Genomic DNA, 15,369 nt, shown 5'->3' on the forward strand with positions numbered 1-15,369 from the left:
ACCCATTCTTCATTATGACCTGCTAAATCACATACTTTTGCTTAAGTATCAAGCCAAAGACATTTCTAATGGCACAAGGTTGGGAACTTCCACAGGTGAATTTGACTATCTTTATGTAATCTTTCAAGCGAAGAGAAAGTGGACAAATTAAAGCTTGAAAAAATACGGCAGCCCAAGAAGAGGGCTCACTGCGTTCATTTTTCTTTTCCTATTGCTATATAGTATTTTTTTTTGCTATTTCAATCCTTCTTTCTTTAATAACAACAACATCTGACTTCAGTGCAGTGCCCTGGTTGGATAACATTGCAACCAGCAAGTACCTGTAAGCCATGCCCGTCTCTGCCCTGGTGGTTTCCTGCAACGAAATTCCATGGACACGTAAAAACTTCTCCAGATATTTCCGTTCCGCTGCTCCACTGGGCCTAACAGGCCAACAGGCTGCCTGAGGCGGAGGCTTTGTTACTGCTAGGTGCCATCTACATTTCAGAGCCGATTCGCTGGATTTGGGCAGACCCAGCTTGGGGCTGGGGATGTCTGCACAAGCAGGTTTATACAGATGCATGCTTCAAAAACTCAAGGAAGCAAAGATAACTTCACAGTAACTAGCTCTAAGACTGGCTGTATCTTGCTATGATTATCTTGGGTTATCTAGCTTTGGTGTGTCCCTAAAAGGTAGCAGCTTGTTTTCCTTAGATGTCCCTTATCGTTTTTGTATGCGAGCAGGCTCCTAAGCTCCTGGCAGAACTGCTGGTTATTCTGCTGGTTATAAGTCCCTGCCAAAGCCTGTGCAAAACGAAGCCTGACCAAGGCCAATCGCATTTCTTGTCCCTGTAAAGTTTACAAAGTCGAACTTAAGCAACCTCTTATTGGCCCTGGGGAAAAAAAAAGTATGGGCACCCTTCCCCATGTCTTTCTATTTAGGTAAAAGGAAATATTTTGGTGGGAGATAGGCCAAATATTCTCTTCTCATAAGCCTTGGGGATGATTCATGAGTGTGTAATGAGACCTCTCTAAATCATCAAATATTCCATAATCAAATATTTATTATACTAGTGACATGATTCAATTGGGTGAAAGACCCACTAACATTTTTCTTTTTCAGATGTTACAGTCAAATGATAGGAAATATTAATAAGGTGACTTTAAAAAGCAAAGGACCCACACAAATATGCCCAACTGATTTTTGACAAAGATGCAAGAGCAATTCAATAGAAGCATAGGCATTTTGACAAATGGTGCTGGAGCAACTGGACATTCATAAGCAAAAACAAAAAAAAAAAATTAATGAACCCTTGACTAAAACCTCACATTTTTACAAAAATTAACTCAAAATGGATCACAGACATAAATGTAAAATGTAAAACTAGAAAACTTCTAGGTAAAAACTTAGGAGAAAACCTTCAGGAACTAGGGCTAAGAGAAGAATCTTAGACTTGATGCCAAAAGCACAATCCATAAAAGGAAAAAATTATAGATTGTATCACATCAACATTCAAAACTTTTGATCTGTGAATGACCCTGTAAAGTGAATGAAAAAAGCAAATTACAGACTGAGAGAAAGTATTTGCAAATCACATATCCAACAAGGAACTTATATCTAGAACATATAAAGAAACAAAAACTCAAACTCAAGAATAAAAGCATAAACTATCCAATGAGCAAATGGACAAAAGGTATAAACAAACATTTCACTGAGGAGGAATGGCAAATAAGCACATGAAAAGATGTTTAATTATTAACCATTAGGGAAAATGCAAACTAAATTCACAATGAGATATCACTACACACCTATCAAAATAGCTAAAATAAAATGATAACACTTGGGGCTTCCCTGGTGGCGCAGTGGTTGAGAGTTCGCCTGCCGATGCAGGGAACACAGGTTCGTGCCCCAGACCGGGAGGATCCCACATGCCGCGGAGCGGCTGGGCCCGTGAGCCATGGCCACTGGGCCTGCGCGTCCGGAGCCTGTGCTCTGCAATGGGAGAGGCCACAACAGTGAGAGGCCCACGTACCGCAAAAAAAAAAAAAAAAATGATAACACTAAATGCTGACAAGGATTCAGAGAACCTGGATCACTCATAAACTGCTGGTAGGAATATAAAATTGTACCACCACTTCCAAAAAGAGTATGGCAGTTTCTTATAAAGCTAAACACACCAAACTTACCATATGAAATAGAAATTTACTCTTGAGAAATGAAATCTATGTTCACACAAAAACCTGTACACAAATGTTCATGGAAGGTTTATTCATAACAGCCCCAAACTGGAAACAGCCCAAATTTTCTACAAAGGATGAATGGTAAACCATGGTATGTCCATGTTATGAATACTACTCAGCAATAAAAAGGAATGAACTACTGATACAAATATTGTGGGTAAATCTTATGCTGAATGACAAAAAGCCAATGCCAAAGGTTACACACTGTATGATTCCAATTATATCACATTCTTGAACTGACAGAATTATAGAGATGGAGAACCAGTTAGTGGTTGCCAGGTGAGAGGGAAGAAGGCAGGGAAGGTGCCTCTGGCTATAAAAGGGTAGACAAGGCTTTCTTGTGCTGGGACTGTTATGTGTCTTGACTATGGTGGCGGACACACCAATTTACACATGTGCTAAAATTGCATAGAACTAAATACACACACAAACACACACACACACACAGAGTGCATGTAAAATGAGTGAAGTCTGAATAAGTTCAATGGCTTGTATCATTGTCAATTTCCTAATTGTGATGTTGAACTGTAGTTATGTAAGATGTCATCATTGGGGGAAACTGGCTAAGGGGGATATGGGGTCTCTCTGTATTGTTTCTTACAACTGCATGTGAGTCCATAATTATCTGAAAATAAAAAGTTTTAAAAAAAGCAAAGAGTCTCCTCATATAAGGTCCTTCCACCTTGTGATTCCAGCTGTGACTCTCCTCCAACCATGACTCCTGGACATGAATGGTTCATCCAGTTCAACAGGCTTCCTGCTCCCAGCCCACCAATCACCATATCTTTGCTCACTTGGCTTCTAGCCAGTCCCTTCAAATGTTCCCTTAAAGCTCACCTCCTCTAGGAATTCTTCCCCGAGATCCCAGCCCCTGGTATACAATCATTCCTTGAAATTCATCTTGCAATTCACTTCTAAGGCATTCATTTAACAATTCTAAACTGTTCCCAAACATTTGCACATCCCCAATGGTTTCTGCCATATTTTTGTAACACCTGTACCATTATTTATTTACTGTTTGGAGTTAGCTTGTGTTTTTTAACCTAAATGTTATGAACTGAATGTTTGTGTCCCTCCAAATTTTCATGTGTTGAAATTAATCTCCATTGTGATGGTATTTGAAAATGAGGTCTTTGAGAGGTGATTAACTCATGAGAGTGGAGCCCTCATGAATGGGATTAGTGCCCTTACAAGATGAGGCCAGAGAGCTAACTCACTCTCCTTCTGCCATATGAGGACACAGCAAAATATGGTTGTCTGTAAAACAGGAAGAGGGCTCTCAGCAGAACCTGACCATGCTGACACCCTGATCTTGGACTTCCTAACCTCCAGAACTATGAAAAGTAAGTGTTTGTTGCTTAAACCACATACTCTATAGTAATTTGTTATAGCAACCCTAACTAAGACATTCAGTAAGGAAACATTATATTACAAGCATCACAAAAAGAAAAACTTTATCACTTGTAATAAAATAGGATGCAAACTGTAAAAAATAAATAAAATTTAAAATGAGGAATAGTATTAAATTGTAGGTGGAAATTATTGGTGTCCAAATGTCCTATCTTTTCGGTTTTTATTGAGAAGATTAAAAGGAGTTAGAGAGGTATTTAAGGTATTTTAACACAGATCTGAGACTTTCTTTTTTTCCTCTCTCTTTTTTTTTTAGGTTATCAGAAGAATTGAGAGGAAATTGAAACTGGAATATACCACCTTCACAATTGGAATCAAATTTATTTAATGCCCTATCTGTGTACACACTAAAATCATCTCCTTGTCCACCAGTGGTACTTGTACCTACCTTGAGAAACACAGAATGATAATATGTTGCCCCAGAGTATTAGATACCTCCTCCTGCAAGTGCACATCTAACTCCCCCTCTAGACTTACTCCTCTTTGAGGGGAGGGACGACCGTATCTGGCAAAAGCTTGCGACCTCCATAATAATCAGCATGGTGTTCTGCGCACGATCGACACTTCAAAGATATTAATGGTTTACTTGCTTGAATTTTAAATTCCCCAAAGCTACCTTTCCCCTTGTCAATCTGTTTCCATTTTCACCCCAGCAGCCAAAGCTCTGAGCCTCAAGAGAGAAATAAAAGCTTACAAAGAGAAGGCCAGAAAAGTTAGAAGAGAAATCAGGCAGCAGGACAGAGTTAAAGAGAAACTCAAATTCCCAAGTAAAGTTGTATCTATTGTTCAATCACTTACACTAGCCACTGGTTAAATCAGCCACAGAAGTGGTTCCTCCAGTGGAGTTCCCGCCAAGGAAGAAACAGAGGTGAACTAGAAGAGCAGTCATGAATAATGAGACATGAGCCCCCTTCAATGTTTTTTTCTGCCCTCTGAATATGGAACCAGGCCCAAGGGAGGAGAGAGGGATGAGAAAGCCAGTATTTGTCTGAAACTGAAGTTTCTTTTCACTAAGTTCTAAAAGTTGAAAACTGTCATAAAAAGTCCCAGTTTGAAGATGGGGAGTAGAAACTATATAAGGGAACTGTGTGTCCTTTTGGCTGTCAATGCAAACGCAAATCAATTTTAAATGACAAGTATAAGACTATAAGAAATGGCTCTGAGCAGCTAGGGGGACAGGTAATGTCTGTCTTTCTGTCTTTCTGTGTCTTGGGATGATAATTATTACATACTGTTCAGAATCTTTAAGTATTATGCAAACCCAGGGTCAGCAGAGTGTGGGAAAAATGACATGGCCAACTGATGAGAGTGATGCTTCCGACCATGTTCTGTTGATGTGGTGCAAGAGGCCCTGGGACTTAGAAGTCACAAATAGAAGCTCACATAGCCCTGGATGGTGAACAGGCTTTATCCACACCTGCTCAGCATTCATAAATAACTGTGTGACCTTGGGCAGGTCTTGACCTCTCTGTCCCCTTAGTTTTTTTATGGGCTCAGACTTAAGTAATCTCTAAGATTCTTCTAGATCTGATGTCCTGTGAGTCTTAAAAATTACTTGGGCTAAACATTCTGCAGAGATGAAGACCCTTCCTGTGTTGACTCAATGAATTATTAGCTAGTTCTCTAAGATACCAGGCCCATGAGATTGATGCTATTATTCTTGGAATATACCAATTGTATTTATTTACTTTTGTTGGCTAAAGAGGTGACTTATTAAACACCGTATCCTAGATTTATGGACAGGGTACAGTCATCTAAAAATTGTCTTGGACTACAGTTAAAAACCGAGGCAGGAGCTAGTGAGGCCAGGGGAATGGGACTGTGTTTCCATGGCTGGGGTGAAGGACTGCTGGTTCTGTCCAAATGAATTGAGACAAGAGACACCAGACCACAGATCCGACCCTGCCTTCCCACTCCGATTACTTATGGGAACTACGTCCTTTTGCTCTGCAGGTGATGCTGTGACAGAAAGCAGTCACCTGACTGAAACGTCTGCCTCCAATCCCACTGAGAACCATCAGAGAAGTTTCTCTTCTTGTCATTACCATCTTCTCTTCACCTTTGCCAGAGCTCCCTGCAGGTCTAGTTGTATGTGGTGAGAGCACAGTTAAAGATGTGCGGGTGGTATGAACACCACACAATGAAGAAAACATTACCTTTGCTCTTTACTGCGAGAAGCTCACAGTAGAGGGGAGGAGGGAGACCAGTAAAGGCTACAGAGCAGTGCACTATGAGCTACAATACCGGCAAGCAGTGAGGAGACATGGAAACCCAGCGTCAGTGACAGCAGCAGGAAAGGGAAGGGGTTGGAAGGGTGGAGGGAGTTCTTTCAGAGGTTTGCAATCAAGCAAGAAGGCTAATCTTGAAAGTCTGTTTATCATTGATTGGACCTTTTCTAGACAATCCCTCTTACCTCCTTTTAGGCCAAAATGTATTTAGGAATAGAATAAAACAGTCCCAGCAGGACTGGGGAGGGGACATACATTCAGTGCATGGGGTTACAGCATGGGAATAATGGAGAGCCCCTGTTAAGGCAGCCTCAGCTCCCAAAGACAGCACCTCCACCTCAGTCTCAGCCCACTTTATCTCTTCTCCTTATCCCCGCAGCTCGTATATTATACACTATTACACTACAACATAAAAACAACCCTTCCCCGAGGTGTAATTGTCATATTGCTAACATATGCATAGATATATACATTGTAGCCTTGTCTTAGGAAAAACAGAAGCATACTTAAGGGCTACGAGGTCTTCGGGTCTCTTCCTTGACTAAAGGGCTTGTGGGCAGGGCTGACCCTTGGTATTTCACTGCACCTTCATTTATCCCACACTGACCCACATCTACAACCAGAAAGCATCTTTGAATTTTGGCATTTGGAGCAAGTCTCCCTTCACTACTTTGGGTGTGACTCTCTTGCTCTTTCTGCAAGTGTCCCAAAAGATGACAAAACGTGGACTTTGTTCTAAGGCTAATGCAAAGGAAGTGGCCAATGGGGCCGCAATGTGCAAAAGCACACTCTGTGGCCAGAAATGCCTTGAGAGATGGCCACTGGGGACACAGAGTGCCTTGGAGAAGAGGTAGGTGAGGAGGAAGCAAGGTGGGAGGTGAGGCCTTAGTCCTATTATATGGGCTTCACACTCTCTTTTTAAGTAATGTTGAGCCACAGAAGGTTTGAGGTCAGGATAGTATTGTGGTCACATGCTGTCGAATCATCACTGAAGCAATGCTTCCAAAATACTAAGAGCACATTCCCCCCTTATCCCAGTCTGCTTTGGCCTGGCTTGGAGAATTTCCACGGATTTGGGGCGGAGTATGGTAGAAAGAGCATGGACTGTGAAAGCAGGAAGACTTGGGTTCGATTCCTACCCCTACAGCACAGTAGTGGATTGACCATGGGCACTTTCTGAGTGCCATTTCTTCCTCTGGAAAATACACCTCACCATATTACAACACAGGCTGTTGCAAAGATTAAAGGGAATATGGTATTTGAATAGCTGGCACAGAATGAACAGTGGTTGTTGTTATAGCACCTGCTGCATTGCACAACTCCAGGGATTGCCCATCGACACTGCAGCCTGTGTGGATGATGCCCTTGTGTTGCAGTGAACAGCAGGCCTGGCTGTATGCATCCGATGTGGACAGACTATGCAAGCAACAATTTTCAGGAGATTTCAATGCTATGGGTTACATGACTGCAAAATGGACAGGATGGCTTTAAATATGGGTCTACGGCCTCTACCCTCTTCACTTTCTCCTTCCTAAAGAGACGTGAAAGATTATCTGGATAAAGTTGATTTCTTCCTCATCTGGCGAGAAATCCCTCCATCCCTCCTTAAGCATCTACTCAGAAAGCAGATTTGAAAGCGGCAGAGAATCCCTCACCTCTGCGGTTACTGCTCCTGCTCTGCCAACGGGCCCATCCATCGTCTTCTGCACATTATTCTTTCAGGGTCTAAAACTTGTCCGAGACAAGGCTGGGAGGCCTATAGGTAAACCTCAGCAACAAACCAAGGCCTAAAAATGTATAGTTTCAGTGCTGTGATACGACACACTGCTGAGAGGTCTTATTGGGATCATTCTGTCTGAACCAATCTACCTCTTCATCATCTTCTTCTGGGCACTTAAGATTAATCTAAAAAATCTATGATTCTACTGAAACTGTAAGAAATCTTAGAAATCAGCTGTTTCAATTCTCTTGTTTTACCAATGAGGAAAGAAACATGCAGGTAAATTGGCAACATTAAAAGTCAGTTATTGTAAGGACTGGAATAAAGTACAAGTTTCCAGGAGCTTTAGAAGCCAGACGGACAGGAGTTTAAAGCCTTGCCCAACAATGTACTACTGTGTGATGTGAGTGCTCTCTGAGTTTTCTGTTTCTTCCTCAGAAAAATGGGGAAAACAATATTACCTCCTCAGAGTTAACTACGCTAAATTGGTTTATGTATTTTGAAGCCCCACATGTACTACCTTGCCTCTTGAAATGTCATTTCACTGCATCATAATAGTAAATGTTTCATCACTGACTGAAGTGCCAAGGCAATTCTGTTGAAAAACAATCTGCTGAAAAACTCGCCCTGTGCTTCTGCCGTGGAAGACAAATGAATAGCTTCACTTTGCTTACTTTATTTATGATAGAATGTTCTTTTCAGCTGGGGAAATTTATACAATTAAGAGCACAAGTGTCCCATCAACATTTTGAAAAATTGCATCTACATGGTTTGCTTTTCTAAAGTCTTTAAGGGTTATTCCAAGATAAACTTCAACTGGAGGCACGTACAGCTTTTGGCATTTTCCCAAAGATTCCAATGTTGATTCAAATAAAATCACAACTGAGGAGACCTTCAAGATGGTGGAGGAGTAAGAGGTGGAGATCACCTTCCTCCCCACGAATACATCAGAAATACATCTACACGTGGAACAACTCCTACAGAACACCTACTGAATGCTGGCAGAAGACCTCAGACCTCCCAAAAGACAAGAAACTCCCCACGTACGTGGGTAGGGCAAAAAAAAAAAAAAAACAGAGACAAAAGAATAGGGACGGGACCTGCACCAGTGGGAGGGAGCTGTGAAGGAGGAAAGGTTTCCACACACTAGAAGCTCCTTCGCGGGCAGAGATGGGGGTGGGCGGGGGGGAAGCTTCAGAGCCACAGAGGAGAGTGCAGCAACAGGGGTACGGAGGGCAAAGCGGAGAGATTCCCGCACAGAGGATCGGTGCTGACCAGCACTCACCAGCCCGAGAGGCTTGACTGCTCACCCGCCAGGGTGGGAGGGGGCTGGGAGCTGAGGCTCGGGCTTCGGTTGGATGTAGGGAGAGGACTGGGGTTGGCGGCGTGAACACAGCCTGAAGGGGTTAGTGCACCACGGCTAGCTGGGAGGGAGTCCAGGAAAAAGTCTGGAGCTGCCGAAGAGGCAAGAGACTTTTTCTTGCCTCTTTGTTTCCTGGTGCGCGAGGAGAGGGGATTAAGAGCGCTGCTTAAAGGAGCTCCAGAGACGGGCGCGAGCCACGGCTATCAGCGCGGACCGCAGAGATGGGCATGAAACGCTAAGGCTGCTGCTGCAGCCACCAAGAAGCCTGTGTGCAAGCACAGGTCACTACCCACACCTCCCTCCCGGGAGCCTGTGCAGCCCGCCACTGCCAGGGTCCCGTGATCTAGGGACAACTTCCCCGGGAGGACACATGGCACCCCTCAGGCTGGTGCAACGTCATGCCGGTCTCTGCTGCCACAGGCTCCCCCTGCACTCAGTACCCCTCCCTCCCCCCACCTGAGTGAGCCTGAGCCCCCGAATCAGCTGCTCCTTTAACCCCGTCCTGTCTCGGTGAAGAACAGCCACCCTCAAGTGACCTACACACAGACATGGGGCCAAACCCAAAGCTGAACCCTGGGAACTGTGCGAACAAAGAAGAGAAAGGGAAATCTCTCCCAGCAGCCTCAGGAGCAGCGGATTAAATCTCCACAATCAACTAGATGAACCCTGCATCTGTGGAATACCTAAATAGACAACGAATCATCCCAAAACTGAGGCGGTGGACTTTGGGAGCAACTGTACACTTGGGGTTTGCTTTCTGCATCTAATTTGTTTCTGGTTTTATGTTTATCTTAGTTTAGTATTTAGAGTTTATTATCATTGGTAGATTTGTTTATTGATTTGGTTGCTCTCTTCCTTTTTTTTATATAGATATATATATATTTTTTCTTTTTTCTCTTTTTGTGAGTGTGCACGTGTATGTGTCTTTGTGTGATTTTTGTCTCTATAGTTTTGCTTTTACCATTTGTCTTAGGGTTCTGTCTGTCCCGTTTTTGTTTTTGTTTTTTTTAGTATAGTTTTTAGCGCTTGATATCATTGGTGGATTTCTTCTTTGGTTTGGTTGCTCTCTTCTTTCTTGCTTGCTTTTTAAAAATTTTTAATAATTTTTTATTTTAATAACTTTATTTTATTTTACTTTTCTTTCTTTCTTTCTTTCTTTCTTTTTTTCTCCCTTTTATTCTGAGCCGTGTGGCTGACACAGTCTTGGTGCTCCAGCCAGGTGTCAGGCCTGTGCCTCTGAGGTGAAAGAGCCGAGTTCAGGACATTGGTCCACCAGAGACCTCCCGGCTCCACGTAATACCAAACAGCAAAAGCTCTCCCAGAGATCTCCATCACAACGCTAAGACCCACCTCCACTCAACAACCAGCAAGCTACAGTGCTGGACACCCCATGCCAAACAACTAGCAAGACAGGAACACAACCCCACCCATTAGCAGAGAGGCTGCCTAAAATCATAATAAGGTCACAGACACCCCAAAACACACCACCAGATGCAGTCCTGCCCACCAGAAAGACAAGATTCAGCCTTATCCACCAGAACACAGGCCTAAGTCCACTCCACCAGGAAGCCTACACAACCCACTGAACCAACCTTAGCCACTGGGGGCAGACACCAAAAACAACGGGAACTACGAACCTGCAGCCTATGAAAAGGAAACCCCAAACACAGTAAGTTAAGCAAAATGAGAAGACAGAGAAACACACAGCAGATGAAGGAGCAAGGTAAAAATCCACGAGACCAAACAATGACAAGGAAATAGGCAGTCTACCTGAAAAAGAATTCAGAGTAATGATAGTAAACATAATCCAAAATCTTGGAAATAGAATGGAGAAAATACATGAAACATTTAACAAGGAACTAGAAGAACTAAAGAGCAAACAAACAATGATGAACAACACAATAAATGAAATTAAAAATTCTCTAGAAGGAATCAATAGCAGAATAACTGAGGCAGAAGAACAGATAAGTGACCTGGAAAATAAAATAGTGGAAATAACTACTGCAGAGCAGAATAAAGAAAAAACAATGAAAAGAATTGAGGACAGTCTCAGAGACCTCTGGGACAACATTAAATGCACCAACATTTGAATTATAGAGGTCCCAGAAGAAGAAGAGAAAAAGAAAGGGACTGAGAAATATTTGAAGAGATTATAGTTGAAAGCTTCCCTAATATGGGAAAAGAAACAGTCAATCAAGTCCAGGAAGCACAGAGAGTCCCATACAGGATAAATCCAAGGAGAAACACACCAAGACACATACTAAACAAACTATCAAAAATTAAATACAAAAAAAAATAATTAAAAGCAGCAAGAGAAAAACAACAAAAAACATACAAGAGAATCCCCATAAGGTTAACAGCTGATCTTTCAGCAGAAACTCCAAAAGCCAGAAGGGAGTGGCAGGACATATTTAAAATGATGAAAGGGAAAAACCTAGAACCAAGATTACTCTACCCAGCAAGGATCTCATTCAGATTCGCCGGAGAAATTAAAACCTTTACAAACAAGCAAAAGCTAAGAGAATTCAGCACCATCAAACCAGCTTTACAACAAATGCTAAAGGAACTTCTCTAGGCAGGAAACACAAGAGAAGGAAAAGACCTACAATAACAAACCCAAAACAATTAGGAAAATGGTAATAGGAACAAACATATCGATCACTACTTTAAACGTAAATGGATTAAATGCTCCCACCAAAAGACACAGACTGGCTGAATGGATACAAAAACAAGACCCGTATACATGCTGTCTACAAGAGACCCACTTCAGACCTAGGGACACATACAGACTGAAAGTGAGGGTATGAAAAGAGATATGCATGCAAATGGAAATCAAAAGAAAGCTGGAGTAGCAATTCTCATATCAGACAAAATAGACTTTAAAATAAAGACTATTACAAGAGACAAAGAAGGACACTACATAATGATCAAGGGATCAATCCAAGAGGTAGATATAACAATTGTTAATGTTTATGCACCCAACATAGGAGCACCTCATTACATAAGGCAAATGCTAACAGCCATAAAAGGGGAAACTGACAGTAACACAATCATAGTAGGGGATTTTAACATCCCACTTTCACCAATGAACAGATATACAGAAGATATACAGATTGCCAACAAACACATGAAAGGATGCTTAACATCACTAATCATTAGAGAAATGCAAATCAAAACTACAATGAGGTATCACCTCACTCCAGTCAGAAGAGACATCATCAAAAAATCTATAAACAATAAATGCTGGTGAGGGTGTGGAGAAAAGGGAACCCTCTTGCACTGTTGGTGGGAATGTAAATTGTTACAGCCACTATGGGAGCAGTATGGAAGTTCCTTTAAAAACCAAAAGTAGAACTACCATAGGACTCAGCAATCCCACTACTGGGCATATACCCTGAGAAAACCATAATTCAAAAAGAGTCATGTACCACTATGTTCATTGCAACTCTATTTACAAGAGCCAGGACATGGAAGCAACCTAAGTGTCCATCGACAGATGAATGGATAAAGAAGATGTGGCACATATAGACAATGGAATATTACTCAGCCATAAAAAGAAACGAAATTGAGTTCTTTGTAGTGAGGTGGATGGACCTAGAGTCTGTCATACAGAGTGAAGTACGTCAGAAAGAGAAAAACAAATACCATACCCTCACACATATATATGGAATCCAAAAAGAAACAAAAAGGTTCTGAAGAACCTAGGAGCAGGACAGGAATAAAGACGCAGACATAGAGAATGGACTTGAGGACATGGGGAGGGGGAAAGGTAAGTTGAGACGAAGTGAGAGAGTGGCATGGACATATATACACTGCCAAATGTAAAACAGATAGCTAGTGGGAAGCAGCTGCATAGCACAGGGAGATCAGCTCAGTGCTTTGTGACCACCTAGAGGGTGGGATAGGGAGGGTGGGAGGGAGATGCAGAGGGAGGGGACATGGGGATATATGTATATGTATAGCTGATTCACTCTGTTTTAAAGCAGAAACTAACACACCATTGTAAAGCAATTATACTCCAATAAAGATGTTAAAAAACACAACTGAATTTTTTTAGAGGTCACCTTTTTAGCAACCTTGTTAGATATAACATTGCCAAGAATCTACAAATGAACAAATAAGATATCACAATGCCCACATTTCAAACCTCTTGGGAGAGTACCTCAATTCATAAACCCACTCCTTCTTGATCATAATTCAAGTAAGACAGATTTTCTTATTTCCCATTCCTCAGCAAAGATAGCAAATTAGATGAAAAGGGCTATTAGAGGTAGGCATCCTGACAGTCGCCAGGAAAATTTACAGCAAGGTAAGGATACAGAAAAAGTCACGGAGGGGGAAAAATACAGAAGCCAACATTTAAAAATAAAATAGCAAAACAAGGCCTCTAATTTTCAAGGCACATAGTTCTATAGACCTTAATAGTCCCTGAAGACACTTTAACATAGCACAATAGTTGACATTTATTGAGATAAACTAGAGGTGTCAAGTTGCTTATTCAGGTTTAAAAAGTTAAAATAAATTCTTGACAGTTAAATTAGAAAGCTTCAGGTACTGGGGAAAATCGCTTGACTGAAAATTTTCACTCTCTGACAATGTCAAATGAACGAGGCCTAACAGTGAATTATTTTCTGCATTTAGGAATATTATCTTGACCATTCTCACCAACTTTCTCCCTGTTACTAGTAACTTATTGGCTTAGCTGATTCCTAGCCCAGGAAAGAGTCAACTTTGTTTTTGAGCTACAGACTACACACTTCTTTCTGCTGCCCCTTTCCTACCTGCCTCTTTGCTGGTTCACATGCACAAAAATTCCTGCATATTCTTATAAAAGTCAAAATGGTGCATTTTGTGTGTATTTTTCCCTGACATTTCTATTCCCTGTCTCCCCGCCTCCTGGTAGAACTAATTATTTCCTTATCTTTATTTCCATAGCACTTCATTCACACTTCAAACATCACACCGATACAAATGTTATTGTAGACTTGTCTTCCCTGAGAAAACTCTGAGATTATTCAGGGCAAGACGCCTGCCTCATGTATCACCATATTCCCAGAAATGAACATAACAGATGATCAAACCTCTTGAATGCATTTCTGTTCAATTTTCTAGTTTGATTGTTAGAAATTCTTTCAATATTGTATATATGGAAAGAGTGTCCTTGAATTCTGAATATTGACTTCATTGGAAATTCATTCAACTGAAGATACATTTAAAACACATTTACACTTAATATTTTTTTGCCATTTCTTTTAGATAAATGACCATCTGGAACCTAAAATATTGTAAATAGACTTAAGCATTTAATAGTTTGTTCAACAAGCAATTGCTGTTTGGATAGTCACATAATACAATTTACTAAGCTTGGAGACAGAAAGAGCTGATGTTTCTAATGCACCCCACTTGTGGAATTGTTTATGCTGACTATCACCTCCTCAGTCCCATAGGTAATTAAATAATTCAACAGTCCTTTTGGGCAGCTTGTTTCATGCCTAATGTTCACTGCTATAATCAAATTAAATATTAAGATTAAGCTACAAAATGCACTTTGGGCTTTGATTTTTTTTAAGTGAACTATTTCAAATTTGTGATTAAAAAATGGCTCTTGAATTTTTCCTCAAATTCCTCACCCTTCCACACAAAAATGTGCATGTATCTTGTGTGAGAATAGCGAAACAGAGAAGGAATGCCAGAACATCATAAATGATATGCAGTTTTACTAATAATATTATATTCAAAACCATGGTGCACCCTGCTGCTGGGAACAGAGCAACTGGCTTATCTGTCTTCAAGAATCCTGCAAGTGCATTATAGAAAAACATATGTAATGATTACATTGTTTGAATGAACATACTATCGTAGATACTCCTCTTAAAGACACATACCTGTCCAGTTCTGAAATAACAGACTGAATCAGTGAGCTCTCTTGGCTCTAAACAAGGTTCTCTGGTCTTTGTTTCCATGTGCCTGTTCCTGCCTCATGAGCTGTCAGCCAGAGCCTGTGGCTGTTACCATGGGAAGGGGTGACCTGCTGCCCTGTGGCAACTCCACCTCACAACTGCCTGCAGTAGGAATAAAACAGAAACTGCAGGAAGGCTCCTGGCTCATTCAGCCATATGTGATTCTTAGGGCAATTTTAAAAAACTCTGAGAGGTTCAAAATGGGAGCTGAGCACCCATGGATTGACATTAGCAAGGCTGTGTTCCAAATGCCTGCCAAGCTGATATCAAATCACCATCTGCAGGCTTCTGAGAGGCCATCGATCTTCTCAATCTTCTCAGTGAAACAGGAAATTGAGTTCCAAGTAGAGAAGCCAGAAGAGATTTACCCACCAGGTGGCAAAGGCCAGGTCAGGGGGGTCAGGCCTCGAATGAGAGGAATAACGTTGAAGGGAAAGGAGTGCCTTGGCCCCTCCCTGTTACAGGAAG

The 15,369-nt window shown here is 41.5% G+C and overlaps 1 protein-coding gene across 3 annotated transcripts in view; it reads right to left on the minus strand.

Annotated features, from left to right (window-relative positions):
- KCNAB1 (potassium voltage-gated channel subfamily A regulatory beta subunit 1) overlaps positions 1–15,369 on the minus strand; it is a gene marked incomplete at both ends in the record, with an annotated part of 412,699 nt that overhangs the window by 381,660 nt on the left and 15,670 nt on the right. Inside the window, one exon of one of the 3 annotated variants that reach the window (XM_079704947.1) lies at positions 321–562. The exons of the other annotated variants lie outside the window; for them this stretch is intronic. Within the exon in view, the coding sequence (XP_079561073.1) occupies positions 321–562 (242 nt within the window). Of the gene's footprint in view, positions 1–320; positions 563–15,369 lie in introns of those variants that run through there. 3 annotated transcript variants of the gene reach the window in all.

Source organism: Hyperoodon ampullatus (assembly GCF_949752795.1).
Source record: "Hyperoodon ampullatus genome assembly, chromosome: 5".
Taxonomy (NCBI): domain Eukaryota; kingdom Metazoa; phylum Chordata; class Mammalia; order Artiodactyla; family Ziphiidae; genus Hyperoodon; species Hyperoodon ampullatus.